The 17,173-nt window shown below is 31.7% G+C and overlaps 1 protein-coding gene across 2 annotated transcripts in view; it reads left to right on the forward strand.

Annotated features, from left to right (window-relative positions):
- DPYD (dihydropyrimidine dehydrogenase) overlaps positions 1–17,173 on the forward strand; it is an 844,938-nt gene that overhangs the window by 215,046 nt on the left and 612,719 nt on the right. For both annotated transcript variants that reach the window (XM_007977863.3, XM_007977867.3), the window contains one exon: positions 2,452–2,613. In XM_007977863.3, coding sequence (XP_007976054.3) covers positions 2,452–2,613 — 162 coding nt within the window. The remainder of the gene's footprint in view (positions 1–2,451; positions 2,614–17,173) is intronic.

Genomic DNA, 17,173 nt, shown 5'->3' on the forward strand with positions numbered 1-17,173 from the left:
AGGGATGTTGAATTTGTCAAGTGCCCTTTCTGCATCTTTTAATATGATTGTGTGATTTTTTTTTGTCTTTTATTCTACTGATACGGTATATTTTGATGTAAACCAACCTTGCATTCCTGAGATAAATCCCTCTTGTATGTTCTAGAAGTATTTGTGAGAAATTAGCTAAAATTGTTGTTATGTGTTTCATAGAATTCACCAATTAAGCCATGGCAGCCTCAAATGCCCTTGACTCAGATTTTACTATCTTTATTCTTTATTTGTTGATGAGGTAAATATAATCTTTCACACATTTTTCTTCTGTGTGTATAAGATATTTCTGTGTTGACTTTTGGATATTATACTTTGACAGCTTAATGATTTATTATTAACTTCGTTTAGAGACACTACCAAAGACTGACAAACACAGTGATAAATCTGATCTAATCTGGGGGAAGAAACAGATCCTAATCTCTTGATTAAAAGAAACAGACTTTTAACTTATTAAGCTTTTCATTGAACTGATGGAAAGACCACAAGTAAAAGAACTATGTAATAAAAACTACTTAATATAAAGTGTAATGAATCTAATGGACTAACTATGTGTCCTCCAACTTATATTGAAAAGAACTTTTGTATGTGTATGAATGTGTGTGTGTGTGTGTGTGTGTGTGTACATCAAGATATGGACCATAGCTGAATAAGATCACTGTAACTAGATTCTGTAATCTATTGCGCCATGAACAGTATGCTTTAGTATAAATCCTGCCTTTGCCACTTATCTGTTTTATGATCCTTTGCTTGCTAATTATTTGCCCTTTATATTTCAGTTTTATTACTCATGAATTTAATTTCATACCACATTCTTACTATATATTCAGAAAATATATGTAGAAGAACCATTCTTACATGGCAGACGTAATTGTTCATTGCTGAAGGTACACTGAAAAACACAAATACTGTTAAACCACCACAAATGCTGTGAAAGCTGTGCATTAGCTTTTATTTTAAAATGTTTCTTTAGTTCTAAAATATCAGTTTGATTCTTTTCAAACAGATTCCAGTATTCTGGTGCTATTTTTAATTGTTTCTTTTTCTTTTTTTTTTTTTTTTTTTGGTCTTTTCTTTTCCTGAATTTTCATCAAGGTTATTTTTAAGTCTTTTTTTTTCTGACTTAAATTTCTGGATTACCTAGAAGTTTGCTTCTTTTATTTATTGTTTTCTTCTTATTATCAGACATTTGGTCCTGTCTCTTCTTTCATCTAGGAATTTTTGATCAAGCAATGGGCATCCTATATAGTGAGAGATGATAACAGTAAATAAAATAATTGGAGATAAGAGTAAATAAAAGTCTTTTAAAAAAGTGCTGGGGATATATTAAACAGTCATTAAATAGTAAATGTCATTGTTCCTTTTTGTTATCATCAGTATTCTGTAATCACAAGGAATTTGTACTTATGTCTGAGGCTTTTCATAGAAGCAATGTCTATGCTTTCAAAGACCTTCAAAATTATTATAAATAAAAGCCAAAGGAAAAATAAATGCATTATGTGTATATTTTTCAGTGTATTCTATCAACTCTATTCTTAAAATGTATTTTAGAACAGTTTTAGATTTATGGAAAAATTGTGACAGTAGTACAGACAGTTTCTGTATGAACTCATAATTACTCCTATTATTAACACCCTACATTAGTATGGTACATTTGTTGCAATTAATGAAATAATATTGATCCATGATTATTAGCTAAAGTTCCTAGTTTATTCAGATTTTCTTAATTTTTACATTTTTTTCTGTTCCAGGATATCATAAAAATCACCACTATACATTTATTTGTCATGCGTCCTTAGGCTTCTCTTGTCTGTTAAAATTTGCCAGACTTTTCTTGTTTTTGATGTACTTGATAGTTTTCAAGAGTACTGGTCAGATGCAATTCTTCCTTTTGATTACAGGAAAACATTCTCCCAGATATTCAGCTTATAATTCATTCTTTTTTCTGGAAATAATATGTTCCAAAAATAATGAAAGCTCTGGCTACTTTTAATTTAGTTAAATGGAGGATAACCTGAGTACAACTATTTTTGTTGTTGTTTTAAAGTTTAGGTTTTGAATTTCTTCAAACAATCCCATCTAATTTACATTTGTTAAAAAATGAAATGAATAATTTGTGATAAGATACAGTTAGATGACTTATAAATGTAAACTATTTATAGAACATTTGTATTTTAAACTTCAGTTTTCCAAAATTGATTATTCATTTATCAACGTACTGTGCTTTGAATATTCCTTTGTGTCAAATACTCTGCTAAGTTTTAATTGATGGTTCCTGATAGTGGTAGTGAAACCTATGCATCTTATACACATCATTCTCTTCGATCTGATTACCTAGTAAAAGAAATAATGTTTGTCATAATTTGGCTGTTTAAAGTATATTTTTAAGTAGTAAAATTTTATTTTGTATCAATTTTGCAGAACTATTATGGAGCTGCTAAGATGATTTTTTCTGACAACCCACTTGGTCTGACTTGTGGAATGGTATGTCCAACCTCTGATCTTTGTGTAGGTGGATGCAATTTATATGCCACTGAAGAGGGACCCATTAATATTGGTGGATTGCAGCAATTTGCTACTGAGGTATGTATGATATAGACATGACATCCCCCCACTACCATCATCATGCACAAGTATCTTAAAATAACTTTAATCATTGGTGCTCTGTTGATACCCAACATTTTTAGTGTGACACACAGCTCAAGTATGTTTTATACAACAAACTTTATTTTTGTTCAGCAGCTTGGCTACAAAAATGAAGTTTATAAAACCATATGTCAAATTAGTTGCAATCCCAGCAGGTTATTAAAATACTTTCAGTGAAATTATATAAATTAGATGATCTGAAAATAGAACTTACTCATTAACTTTATATGGAAGTATGGCAAGGAGACCCTCTTATGAAAAGGCTATCTTCCTTAATGGATTATTTTCCCCAAAACTCACCTTAATCTCCTTAAAGCTTGAGATACAGCGTATTTTGTTGCATTCTTTGGGAAATAAAGGTTAGAGAATTTTCAAAAACCCTGAAACTGAGTAATGTTATTTAGCAACATTAATAATGTCATTAGATTTTGTGAACTTATAGATTGGAAGCAGGTCTTTTATTTGGACAAAAAATGTATAATGAAATAAAATGAAAGCACTTTTTTTCTATTTATCCCATAGACTTTGATCCTGGCTTTCTCTTTAATGAATCATTTGTAAAGGGCTTTGATTCTGCAGACACTCTTGGGCTCTCTGAAGTCTCCTATTTGGAGTCAACAAGCAGGTTAATTCCCATGTATCATTTAAATGATCAGCTTATATGAAGGATATTGTAAGACTTTATAATCTTTGGGGAGTAGTTGGCTAGAAAGTCAAATTAAATGCCTGTCAACACTAGATTTTTAGTTAATGACTTACCGATCTGGTTTTGTCAACATAAACACAATGTGTTCTTTTATTTTAGGACCCTTCCCATAATATTCCTCAAGCTTAGGTCTCACTTTGCTTTTAGTAATAAATCAGCGTTATTCCCTTCGTGCTTTCTGACAGGTTAATTCTAAAGAAGAGCTCCTGGGAATAAGAAAATAGAAACAATTCGAGGTTGTGAATTGTTGCAATAAATTCTGGGATTTAATTTTTTTTCTTACCAAATTCACAATTGCATTAGGCTTACCTGATCTGTACGGAGTATAATCTTTACAACCTGTGAAAATCCTTAGTTGATGGAGAAGATTCACTTGAATTCCTCCTGATCTTTCTTTGGGGACCCGTTGCCTCTTCATTAAACCAGGGCAGGGGCAGGCTTTCACAGGATGCAGTAAGTGAATGGTCATCAACTATCACAGCATTTTAAAACAAAATGAATTAAAATGATATCATTAGTTTGTCATTGATCTGGTCATGAGAAGGATGTATATGTGTGTGTGTGTGTGAGAGAGAGAGAGTGAGAGGGAGAGAGAGAGAAACATTATTCCATTCCTCTGGAAACTCCCACATGGTTTTAATTCTTTTCTCTGGGAACACTATCCCTCTGGGAACCCTTGCTTGGTTCTACCACTCATTCCCAGAGCGGAGTCTATTTAAGACAGAGACATGTGCCCTCAGTACAGAATTTATTAGAAACTCAGTAAAATTTGAGAGTGGTCCTACTTAGGTCTTGCCATAAGTCTCATCTAATGAAGAGTTATGCACAGATTAGGACTGCGATAGATGCATTTTAAGTGCATCAAGGAATTTAGAATAGGAATGTGTCTGCCTATTTAATTCCAGTTATACTTTGTGTAACTGTGATTTCAGTATCAAATTTTAAATAAAAAATGTCCTTGTGGGAACTACTGAGAAAATCTTTTTGTCCTTCTTTTGGGGTTGACCGATTAGGGTGCCTGTTTTTAGAAAGTCCTGTATTCCCTAGGTCAGTGTGTGGTTTACTTAAATTTACCCCACTCTCAAAGTTGTTAGGAAAGTAAAAAACTAACAACACGAGTAACTCGTTTTTCACTAATATTCATGGAAAAATGTACAAAGTGCACAATGTTATTTCAAACTACTAAACTATTGACATGAGTATTTAAGTTGAAGTACAACATGATGCAAATAATTTTATGTTTTGATTGTTTGATAAAACAATGATTGATTATTGACCTTTAAGGAAATACAAATCTGTTTTTTCAACCAAATTAAGCAAAGGTTAGGAAAGCAGATTAAAACAGTATGGTATTTTTCAAAATTGTTTTTCCTGTGACTTCATAAGTGATTTTAAAAATACCAACTCAGTAGTCTGTCATTATTGGTTAGGTACTTACCTTATTCTTCTCCAGCTGAACATGAGCACGTGATTTGGGGGAAAAGGAATACATCACATGATGCATATAGCCTGCCATAGAATCAGGAGGCCAGCTGCTTTTTTTTTTCTTCTTTGCGGGGTTTTTTGTGGATCCTGTTTTGTCATTACTATTCAACTTTTTGCTGTTTCCACATTTGCAGTGTGAAAAAGCAACCTTCCTTCACACACTGGTGTGTTCATGCAATAAACAGGCGACTGGGGTGATTGTGACTCACTCTAGGAGGCACTTTTTTTCCTAGTAATATTTTAATCCTATCATAACATTGTTTCAATAAAATAACTTGGAAATAATAGTTTGGTATAGATTTTATCAATCTCATGATGGTTTTTAAACTTCTCTGCACAAATATAACCCTTGACAATTTTATTTTGAAATGTGTGTATTTATTGGAATTTTGAAAGAATCATATATTATTTACATTGAATAGACCACCTAGACTCTCACTGCCTCTGAAATTTAATTAATGAATTGTTGGAAAAGCAGAAGGAAATCAGAATGCATCTTTCTACCCATTGCCTAAAGTTTGAAAAAAAAAATTTTACATAGAAATTTAGCTGCATGTCAGTCAGTTCTCTTCTGCTGATTAAAAAGTTATGGAGGCAATTTAGAAATATTAAAATTAAAAAATTCTAATTTTCCAGAATTTCTATGTCAAAATGAATGAGAGCTGGAAAATTTATACTTAAAATTACCACCTCAATACTGAATTTTTAGGAATATACTGGATTATGATATTGGCATCTAAATATATAATTTATTTCACAAAACATTTTTTAAGATTTTTCTAATATCTATGAAATATACCTTTTTATGGTATATACCTCTTAGCACTTTTATTTAGATTTTATACTTTTATTGTATAAAAGAGATAGGTTAGAGAATGATCAGGACATTATTAATAATCAGTCCAGTACAGCAGGAGTAAACTAAGACCACCCCAGGCAAACTGGCTTATGTGAATATCCAGTGTAATAAGAGCCCACTAGGTAAGGATTCAGTTAATCAAACTAACATTGATTGGGCATCGATCAGCACTATGTGTTGTTGTAGACTGCTTCTTTACTACAAGTCCTAGGAAACATTGTAGTTTCTCAGGAAATAATCAAAGCCAACAATTGAAATAATATGGTAAATGCAATAAGACATATATGTTTACATTGGCGTCCTTGGACTTATAGTCCAATTTTCATTAATTTTTGTCACATGGTTTAGGAGGTGATTAGACCTTAGTGCAAATGAAAGTATCAGGCAGGGAGAAAATGCAGTTATACTGTATTTGCATAGTGCTTCGGTACATTTTTGTAATATCTCACTCTAAAATGCTGATAAACAGTGCTTGAGGGCATGCAAACCAGGTAATGTTTTTTCCATTTTGGACATAAGGAAACTAAAAATTGAAGTGATTACAAGTGATTACAAAATCACAGCTAATGTTAAATAAACTCCCAGTGTCCTGCACAATGTTAAGTACTTTATTTAGAGCTTGACTAATTCTCAAAATAACTCTCCAAAGTAATGTTGTTATTTCCATTTTACATATGAGTAACAGAAAGCTCCATGAAATTAATTAACTTCCACAGCCTCACATCTAGTGAGAGGCAAATCTAGAATACAAGGCTAGTGGTTTAATTTTCATTATTTCGCAAACTCTAACTTGCCCCAGATAATGTTACTAGTCAAAGACAGAGCCTCACTGTAAACCCTGGTTTTCTAGCTGTAAGGCGACAGTTGCATCTCCTAGGCTAGCCAAATATACTTAGTCACCATACCTCACAAGTCCTTGTTTTTCTGTTAGATAAGAAGCAACTACATTGAAATACGTTGGGTAAGACCAACACATATGGTCTAGTAGTGTTTTTTGTTGTTGTTGTTGTTGTTCTTTATTTTTTTAACTTCTGTAGCCAGGAGTGAATCTAAGTGTTATGGTGCTTCAGATAACAAAATGTTGGGTTCCTTCTTTAGAAATCACATTATAGCACTACTGAAAAATGTAAATACAAGGCCTTAAAAGGGATCTGTGCAGGCCAGGCGTGGTGGGTCACGCCTATAATCCCAATACTTTGGGAGACTGAGGCAGGGAGATCACAAGGTTAGATCAAGACTGTCCTGGACAACATGGTGAAACCCTGTCTCTACTAAAAAAAATAAAAATAAAAAAAGTAAAAAATTAGCCAGCCATGGTGGTGTGCACCTGTAGTCTCAACTACTCATGAGACTGAGGCAGGAGAATCACTTGAACCCGGAAGGCAGAGGTTGTAGTGAGCCGAGATCACACCACTACACACCAGCCTGGCGAGAGAGTGAGACTCCATCTCAATAAATAAATAAATAAATAAATAAATAAATAGGGAGGTCTGTGTGACGAGGGACTTTGAAGCATAAAGTGTTTATCTGCAGTTTTATTTTATTTTGGAATGCCTAAGTGTGATTTTGTGAAAGGTGGTATACAAGTAAATTTAGGAATAAACCTGGCACATTTATGATACAGTTTGACAAACTGATCAATAAAATCTATCAGTTCATGTTTGTAATCTAAAACCAAGAAAAATTATCATGCTAATGAAAAATTACTAATGTATATAGCTAATAACTTTTTGCAGGTCATTTATAAATAGGATATAGATTAGACTATAGTTTGTTAGATTGATTGTATGTCACACTTGCCCTATTATCCCAAAGTTTTATCACTTTAAATGAGATTTCTCTATACTACTTCTATTTAAAATAGATTTAATATAGATTTCTCTATACTACTTCTATCAATTATTTATGAATGTTTTTCACCCACACCCAACCCTCAAACACAAAGGTGAATTATTTCTGAGGGAAGTAAGATATAGATGAAAAATATGCATTAAGCACTAATAAAATAAGTATTTTTTACCTGGGTAAAATGTGTCTGTCTGGAATGCAAATACAAATAACATCTTTCAAGACTTGATTTGTGTCTCTCCTTTTTCTCTTAATGAAGTGATTAATAGAAAGAATAATGTCTTGATAGAATTCACTAAATATCTGACATTCTTCTCCAGAAATCTTTAGAAATCTGTTAAAATAGTCCTTACTGGCACAATGACTTATAATAAAACTATGGGGCCAGATGAATTGCTAGATGATTTTCATCACAATATTTTAGTTTGCTTTAAAACTGTATCTTAATATTCAGAGCTTAAAAATAAGCTACAGTGATTTGGGGGTAATAACTTTAAATTTTACCAAAATTGCATGGTTAAAATTATTTGCTGTTAGTTTTTTCTAGGTTAGTTTTTAAAAATAAATGTAAATATATACAATTTCATGGGCAATTTACAGTTCTAAAAGATTCATTGGTTTAAGCTTCAACAACTTAAAAACATATGCTTTCATAAAAATATTTGATGAATGATAATATAGAGTAGTATAAAGCAATATTATTGCATCAACATGAATCACTTGTAAAAGGCATGATGCTTTAAGTTAACATTTAAAGCCACCATTTATCTCCAAATAACAATGATAAATAAAATTTAATGAAAGTAGAAAAAAAAAAAAGAGGTGAAATGAAAAGGAAATATAAATACCTTTTGCGCCAGAAATGGTATAAAAACATGGAGACTAAGTTATTCTCTGCTAACTTCTGCTGGGGAGTGGTCTAGGGTAATAAGTGCCCAAAACATCTTGCATGGTAGAGGATGGGACTCAACTCCACCTCATAGAAAGTTTAAAAAAAATAGGTGCAACTGCTGTATAGAGCTGGGGCTTGTAGAAAGCTGCAGAAAGAAGCAGAGACAGCTGTACAGCAGGTGTTGTGGGCATGTGTCTATGGCACAGTGATTTGGTTCTGTGATACCTCTAATACCTTGAACTGGAACCCTGGACTTTAAGAAACTTGGTTCTGCAGTGGGAGAGAGGGATAGGAGTATTGTTGATTGAAGGCCACCACATACCTGATATGAAGCCATAGGGGGAGTGCAATGAAAGAGAAAAAATTCACTCAGTGTAAATGAGAAACAAAAAGGTGGAAACTACGTTAGGAAAGATAATTTATCAGTGATAATTTAAAGACTTACCTGATGGTACCTGACTTTATTCTAATGAAACACAAATAGTATTATAATCAGGCCCTTAAAATTAATATGTATAAATTAATATCCTAAAATGAGATAAATTAAAAAGAAATCAGCAGTGAGTTTAATATAAAAAATAGTTGACTTGATTACTCAATAGAAAAGGTCAGTTTTGGGCTGGATAGAGGCACAAATTGCAGAACTAAAGAAATAAAAAATAAAAATATTATCTGAGTATTCAACCAGAACACAATAAAGAGATACGAATAAATGAAAAGTTTAATAGAGAAGTTCAGAAGCTTCTAAGACTCCAATACACATGTAAGGGGAGTTCTTAAAGTAGAGAGAGAGACTGACACTGGAGGAGCCTTAAAGCAGTTATGGTGGAAAATTTTCCAGAAGAAAGGAAAGATGAAAGGTCTTCACCTAGACACAGGGTTGTGGTAATATTGTGCAATACTAAAGATAATGAGAATCAGAACTTCAAGATAAAGGGACAGCAGATTACTTGAAAAACCAAATGACAATTACTCTGACCTTAGATTTCTCATCAGCATCTACTAAGAGTTATTCTTTAGAAGGAAGGAAACAAATGTGGAAAAAAGAAGAAAAACAATATGTAAAAATATGGTTGTGAATATAATTAAATATTGATCTCAGAATAATAATAACTTATTTTGAGGTTTTAAAAATAAATATATGAAAAAAAGTTTTATAATATTGACAAGGAAGTGTTTTGGAAGATAAAAATAATAAAAAGAAAAAATCAAAAGGTGTAATATTCATAAACATTTATACACATGACAACATAACCTTCCTCAAAATTTGTAAGGTTTATTTGTATAAAGTTTATTAGATTGATTTAAGAAATCTATAGTTTTCTGAGCCTGACTAACATAGAACAAGTGCATCTTTTCCATGCACTTGCAGAACATTTATCAAAACTGACCATGTACTAAAAAACAGTGACTTATAAGTGTGCAGATAGTCCCCAACTTACAGTGATTCAGCTTAAGATTTTTTGACTTTAAAATGGTGTAAAAGTGATACACATTTAGTAGAAAACTAACTTCAAATACTCATTCAACTACATTATTTTTAACTTTCAGTACTGTATTTGATAAATTACATGAAATATTCAGCACTTTATTCTATAACAGGCTTTGTGGTAGACGATTTTGCCTATCTATGGGCTAATGTATGTGTCCTGAACATATGATTTTGGATGAGTAAAGTTTGTCATAACCAAACTATAAACACTTACGTTTTCAACTATATTTGGTCAGTTTAAACCATTTTATTCAATTTGTTTATCAAATCCCCAATATAACCTTTGTATAGTCATAATAACATGGACTTAATGTTAGAATAATCTTGTGAGTCAGTTCCTTTGTATAGAAAATGAACAATGATACCTAAAGTCAAAGATTTTTAGGATTGGAATTATAAATGTTAAGTTCCCCAGAGAGTGCCTTGTAAAGAGAAGACATTCATCACAAGAAGCTATCACCATTGACTCTAACCCTCGCAATAAATTGCTGAAGTAATCATTGCTCTTTTAATTTTCAGAGTTGGTATTTAGAAAGGCAAAGTACTCTCTAATATAATATATTTTTTTGTTGTTGTTTTTAAGATTTGACTTATGTGTCAATTTCTCTTCTGGGTAGGTTTTACCTTCTCGAATATTCTGAGAGCACCATTTGTGAAAATTAACCCTGTACCAGACAGGCTGCACAGTAATGTATTTTATTAAAAATAAGACGTATTAGTGCTCTATTATCCAGGGAGCTACTTACTGGAGAGTCTATGTTTTTATTCATACTGGTGTCTAGGACATAGAAGGTACATAAACAATACCTACCAAATTGAAAAGGAAATTGAATGAAAGAATATTCTGATTTCAACTAACACAGTATTTTTAACCTGTCAGTTGTACCTCTCAATGTCTATTTTAATAATATGAAAATTATGGAAAAAATTTTTGAGAATTACTAATACAGTAATAATTTTGATAACTAAAAATTTGACATGACTTGAAGTTTTTATCATTTCTAATACATTTGAAACACAGTTCTCACTTTTGATGTTCCTGGTCTAATTGTTGTGAAGAAAACTATTTGTCAAGGAGCCCAAGTATATTTCTTTTCAAAGGATGAATGCAGTGATTAGTATGTACTCAGTATTTCCTTTGACTTGTTTTACAAAAGGAAACAAATAACAAAGAAAATTACATAGAAGCATCTCCTAGAAGGTATGTAATTTCAGGTAACTTACTTTTGGATGCACAAATAGCAATCTTTCCCCATTCAGGCATTCAAAAGGTAATGAGACATTCATCCCACTAATTAAGTAACTCAAGAAACTGAAACCAGCAAAAGAAAAACTGATGTAATATTTTTATTAAGATTTATCTTAGACCTACACTGATGAAATAACATTCCTTTAGAAATTACCAGAAATTATTTTTATTTTATAATGAAATCAAGCTAAACACTTGCAAGAGTATAACCCTCTTATGAGGTATGCAGAATACTACCATACTGTTACAATTCATCCTTCAACTAGCAGAGATATTCTAAAATTTCCAAGAATATTTTACTTCTCATGACTTCCCTATAGCATGTATTTGCTATTGTTTGTTTAATTAGAACAAACAGAGTAATTGAAGAATAATTACAGCTATCAAACATTTATGTTTATTTTCATTATGTACTGTTTTAGAAAACAAGAAAGGTTAAAACGAGCAAGAGTTACCCTCAAATTTGAATTGGTAAATATACTTTTATTTACAATGCTTTCTCCTTTTTCATTTATAGAGCACTACAGAAAATTATACTGTTTCTGTCTCCAGAAGGTGAGGAGACTTAGGGCTCCTCTCTGCATTGCAATCTTTCCATTTTAAGTATCAGTTTAATCTCTCCCTTGCTTCAAAGTAATGTGAAAATTATAGAGAAAATACTGGTAAAGTCAATTTGGACTGATGAAATAAATGCACTTTCTAGATGAATGAAAGGTGAGAAATCACAGAATGAATATGCAAGAAAATGAATATTAAAAATTTTCCTCAAGGGTGTACTGTGTACCCACAATATTAAAAAATGTAAAAGTAAAATTAAAAAAATATGTATCACGTACTTACAAAGTAAAAAAAATAAAAAGTAAAATTTAAAAAAGGATATTCACTTTTAAATAATTATTCTTCTTTATCACTAAGGTAGAACTATTTTCCTTGGTGACTTTTACTACTTTGTTTAAGCATATCACTGGAGTCCAGGAATTTTGAAATTAATCAAAATCTTGAGTGCCTATTAAAATAATCTTAAAATAGTCCACATGATACAATATTTGTGGGGAAGGGAACACCTTAAAAAGAACACAAATACAATGTTATAAGACAAGAAAAAGAAATGAAATATACACAGAGAAGGAAAAAATAAAACTGTCTTTGTTAGCGGATGACAGAATTGTCTATGTAGAAAATTCCAAAGAATCAACAGAAAAACCCCTGAAACTAATACACAATTATGACAAAAAGGGATATAAGATTAATATACAAAAGTCAGCCACTTTCCTTTCCGATAGCAATAAATGATTAGAATTTGACATTAAAAATATACCATTTACATTTGCATCCTTAAAAATGAAATGCTTAGATATCAATCTAATAAAATATGTATAAGATGTATATGAGAAAGACTATGAAACTGTGATGAAATAAATAAAAAATACTAAGTAAATGGAGACATATAGACATATTCCAGGTTTCCAAATAGAAGACTTAGTATTTTCAAGATGTCAGGTCTTCCCAGTTTGATCTATAGAGTTAGTGCAATCCCAAATCAAAATATCAGGAAACTATTTTATACATATTGACAAATGGATTTTAAAGTTTACATAGAGAGGCAAAAGAGCATAATATTGAACAACAAATTTGGAGGACTCAGACTAACTGACTTTAAGACTTACTGTAAAGCTGCAGTAATCAAGATAGTGTGGTATTGTTAAAGTAATAGACAATAGATCACTAAAACAGAATAGAGAGTCCAGAAATAGACACACATAAATATGGCCAACTTATCTTTGACAAAAAATCAAAGGCAATACAATGGAGAAAGGATAGTCTTTTCAACAAATGATGTTTTTACCACCCTACTTCCTTATGTAAAAAAGTGAATCTGGAAACAGACCGTACGTACACCCATTAAAAAAATAATTAAAGATGGATCATAAACCTCAATGTAAAATGCAAAACTACACAACTCTTAGAAAATAACATGGGAGGAAATTTAGATGACCTTGGGTTAGGCAACGACTTTTTAGGTACAACATCAAAGGCTAGATTTATAAAATAAATTATTGATAAGATGGACTTCATCAAATATAAAAATTCTGAGCTTGGTGTGGTAGCATGTACCTGTAGTCCTGTCTACTCAGGAGGCTGAGGGAGGATTGCTTGAGTGCAGGAGTTTGAGACCAGCCTGGGGAACTTAGTGAGACTCTCATCTCGAAACAAACACAGAAACAAAATTAAAACTTCTATTCTGCAGGAAACTTTCTTGAAAGAAAATGAAAAGACCAGCTACAGACTGGGAGAAAATATTTGCCAAAGACATATCTGATAAAGAAGTATTATCCAAAATGTCCAAAAGTCTCTTACAACCCCAAAATATGAAAACAACCCATTTAAAAAATGATACAAAGACCTCAGCAATATCTCACCAAGAAAGATATACAGATGGAAAATAAGTATCTGAAAAGATGCTTCACATATGTCATTAGGGAAACGCAACATAAAACAACAGCGAGATACCACTATACTATTAGAATGTTTAGTCTGCTCAGTTTGCTATAACAAAATACCATAAACTGAATAGCTTATAAACAACAAAAATTATTTCTCTCAGTTCTAGATGCTAGGAATTCCTAAATCAAAGTGTTTGTAGATTTATAATGTGCTCATAACCTGCCTTCTGGTCATAGGTAAAGGCTTTTTATTGTGCCTGTCTCACATGTGGCAGGGGCAAGGTAGATCCCCTGGGGCTGTTTTTAAGGGAACTAATCTAATTGAGGAGGGCTCCTCATGACCTAATCACCTCCTAAGGCTCTCATGACCTAATCACTTTTTGAAAACCCCACCTTTCTAACATTTGTGGTTAGTTTTCAACATATGAATTGAATTGCAGTGGGGGGGTATGGACACAAACATTCAGAGGAGACCAAACAGCCAAAATGCAGAAAACTGACAACACCAAATGCTGAGAGGATGAGGAGAAATAGGAACTTTATTCTTTCCTGGTGGGAATGAAAAATGGTACAGACAATTTGGAAGACAGTTTGACAGTATCTTGCAAAATTAAACATACTCTTATATGATCTAGCAATTTACCCCAAAGGATTGAAAACTTACATTAACGTGCAAACCTGCACTTGGGTATTTATAGCAGCTTTATTCATAATCACCAAAATTTCTGAGATATCCTTCAGTGAGTGAATGCATAAATACACTACGGTACATACAGATATTGCATTATTATTCAGGATTAAAAAGAAAGGAGCTATAAAGCCATGAAGAGACATGCAGGAAACTTAAATGTATGTTACTAAATGAAAGAAGCCAATCTGAAAAGGCTGTATATTGTATGATTTCAACTGTATGGCATTCTAGAAAAGGCAAAACTATGGAGACACTAAAAAGACCAGTGGTTGCTGGGGAGAAGGTGAGAGAGGGATGCATATGGAGATTAAGAAGATTTTTAGGACAGTGAAAGAAACTATTGTGTATGATGCTGTAGTCCTATGATGCTATTTTCATAATAAAATTTTTGCAAACCCATTGAAGGTTCACCAGTTGTAATAAATGTACTCAAATGTAGCACTCTGGAGAGGACGTTGATAATAGGGAGTCAATTCTCTTAATATACCAACTACCTTAGTTCTCTGGTGTCAGGGTAGCGTGGTGGGAAACAAGATGAGGTAGTTCAGTGTTTTTTAAACACTTCATGAACAATTGTTGATTTGTAAAGTTAATTTATTAATTATAATAACCAGCTATTTTTGTTAGATTGACTAGAGTATATTATATCAAAATATATTTTATCGGAACATATGAATTTAATATATTAAAATACAACACATTCAAAGTGGGTTAGGAATGACGAATTCATATATTTATTTCAGTTATACATTTCTTATTGGAAAATTAGAGATATATAATGAACTTTTTAACAATTACTGTGAAAATATGATAATAACAGCATTTAAGAGTTCAGGCTTTGGAGTCAAGTAGCCTTAGGATAAAATCTTTTGCATATGAACCTGACTACAGTTTTTTCATCTAGGAAATGGATCTGATAATTGTACCTCCATAAAAGGAGGATTGAAGACTAAATGATAGAGATTTAACATAAAGCCTGGAACATAGGATATATTTCAAAAAATATTGGCCTTCTTATTATTGTGGGGAAAATACATATTAAGTATACTTTTCATTCATCTTTAAATACTTCAGTTACTCTCTTCTGATGTTAACAAGTTTATTTCATTTATTATATTATTTCGGCAGTTGACCCTTCAACTTAAAAATTAAATCATAGAATATTAGTCAGTTGATGGACAACTGACATTTGCTTAAAAGAAAAAGAGAGGTGTCTTTCTCACCAAAAGAGCCAAATTATTTTAGAATATTTTTGTTATGTTATGAAACAACAGGGAACTATATTCTAAGATGTATCTCTTAGGAATTTGATACTGTAAATAACTGGACCTAATGTATCTTTTATGCATAATTTATTTGTAATTTTATGTTACACTTCTCTGAAGACTGATGTAGTTTAATAAACAGGTTGAAAAATATTATTTTTGAAAAATATTATTCATATTTATGGACATTTTGAGTTGTATGACTTGTTTTAATTAACTTTTCCAAACTTTTATTTTAAATTTTAACAAAATTAAGTTAATTCTGTTTTTTTTTTAACTTACACAATCTATTCATTGGCAGTTTAAAGTGTTACATTATTACTTTAATTAATATTTTTCATAAAATGCCAACTCTAGATTTACAATTGATTTCCCTTTTCATAGTTTCATAATATACTTAAATACAAATCACTACCCCCCATTCACCTACAAAATATTTTTGGAGTGATTTATTTGGCTTTTTGTCCATTTGCTCTCATTTTGTCAGAATTAGGCTACATTCATGGAAGTATATTGTGTATACATGAAGTAATCCATTATTTGTATTCAGTTAAAAAAGAATTAGTTGCTGATGTTTTAAAGGGGTAGAGGGCCACTTATGCCTTCAGGTCTGTATTAAGTTGGAAAATGTAACTTATATATTTCAGAATTTAGGGTTGATGATAGAAGAATATTAGTGGCTAAAAAAACATTGAATGAGTGCTGACGTATTACCTAGGTGCAATAGTGTGCTGAAGCCAGCTTGGACCAGCTCTAGTGCTGATTAAATTTTTAGGAATTTTGTAAATGGGTTGTGAAACACAGTAATTGTGAAAAATTAAAGTATATAAACATGTAGTCAAAAAAATCATATTAAAATAACTATAACAAAGACTACACACTCACTGCCTCTAAATTATTTATTTCCCATTAATTATGCTCATGAGATTATTTATATCTATTGCATCATATGTTTGAAATTTTAATTTTTGCAGTAATGGATGTGTTCAGCGTATTATCCACTAGCCACATGTAGTTATTGAGCACTTGAAATATGATTAGTGCTACTGAGGTCTTTGCATTTTTAATTTTATTTAATTTTAATTTTAATTTGAACTTAGTCAAATGTGGCTAGTGGATTCCGTCTTGGACACTATGAGTTTAGATACATTCTGTCTCATGGAATTTGAACGCTAGGTGAAATGAGAATAGCATTTGCTGTATGGGCAGGCAGTTTCCTAAAGCACTTTCAAGATATAATTAACTCATTAAATCCTCAAAGCCTGTCTATGAAATATATTTTATTAATCCCACCTTATTAAGGAGACTGAGGTGTAGAAATGTTAAAGGACTTGTTCAATTCCATACATCATGAGAATGATGGAAGTCAAGACTCAACCCCAAGAGTCTAGTTTCAATGCCATACTTTTAAAAATATACCACCTGTTGTGCTGAAATTCACAAAAGTGTGATTCAATTATTTACTACCTTAAAAATTGCATCAAGGTTAATCCAAACTCCTGTAAAACTCAGGGGGAAAACCCAGTGCGATAAAAGGTTGTAAAGAAAAAATCCCAGAACAGAGCA

The sequence above is a fragment of the Chlorocebus sabaeus genome, chromosome 20, assembly GCF_047675955.1.
Source record: "Chlorocebus sabaeus isolate Y175 chromosome 20, mChlSab1.0.hap1, whole genome shotgun sequence".
NCBI classification, from domain to species: domain Eukaryota; kingdom Metazoa; phylum Chordata; class Mammalia; order Primates; family Cercopithecidae; genus Chlorocebus; species Chlorocebus sabaeus.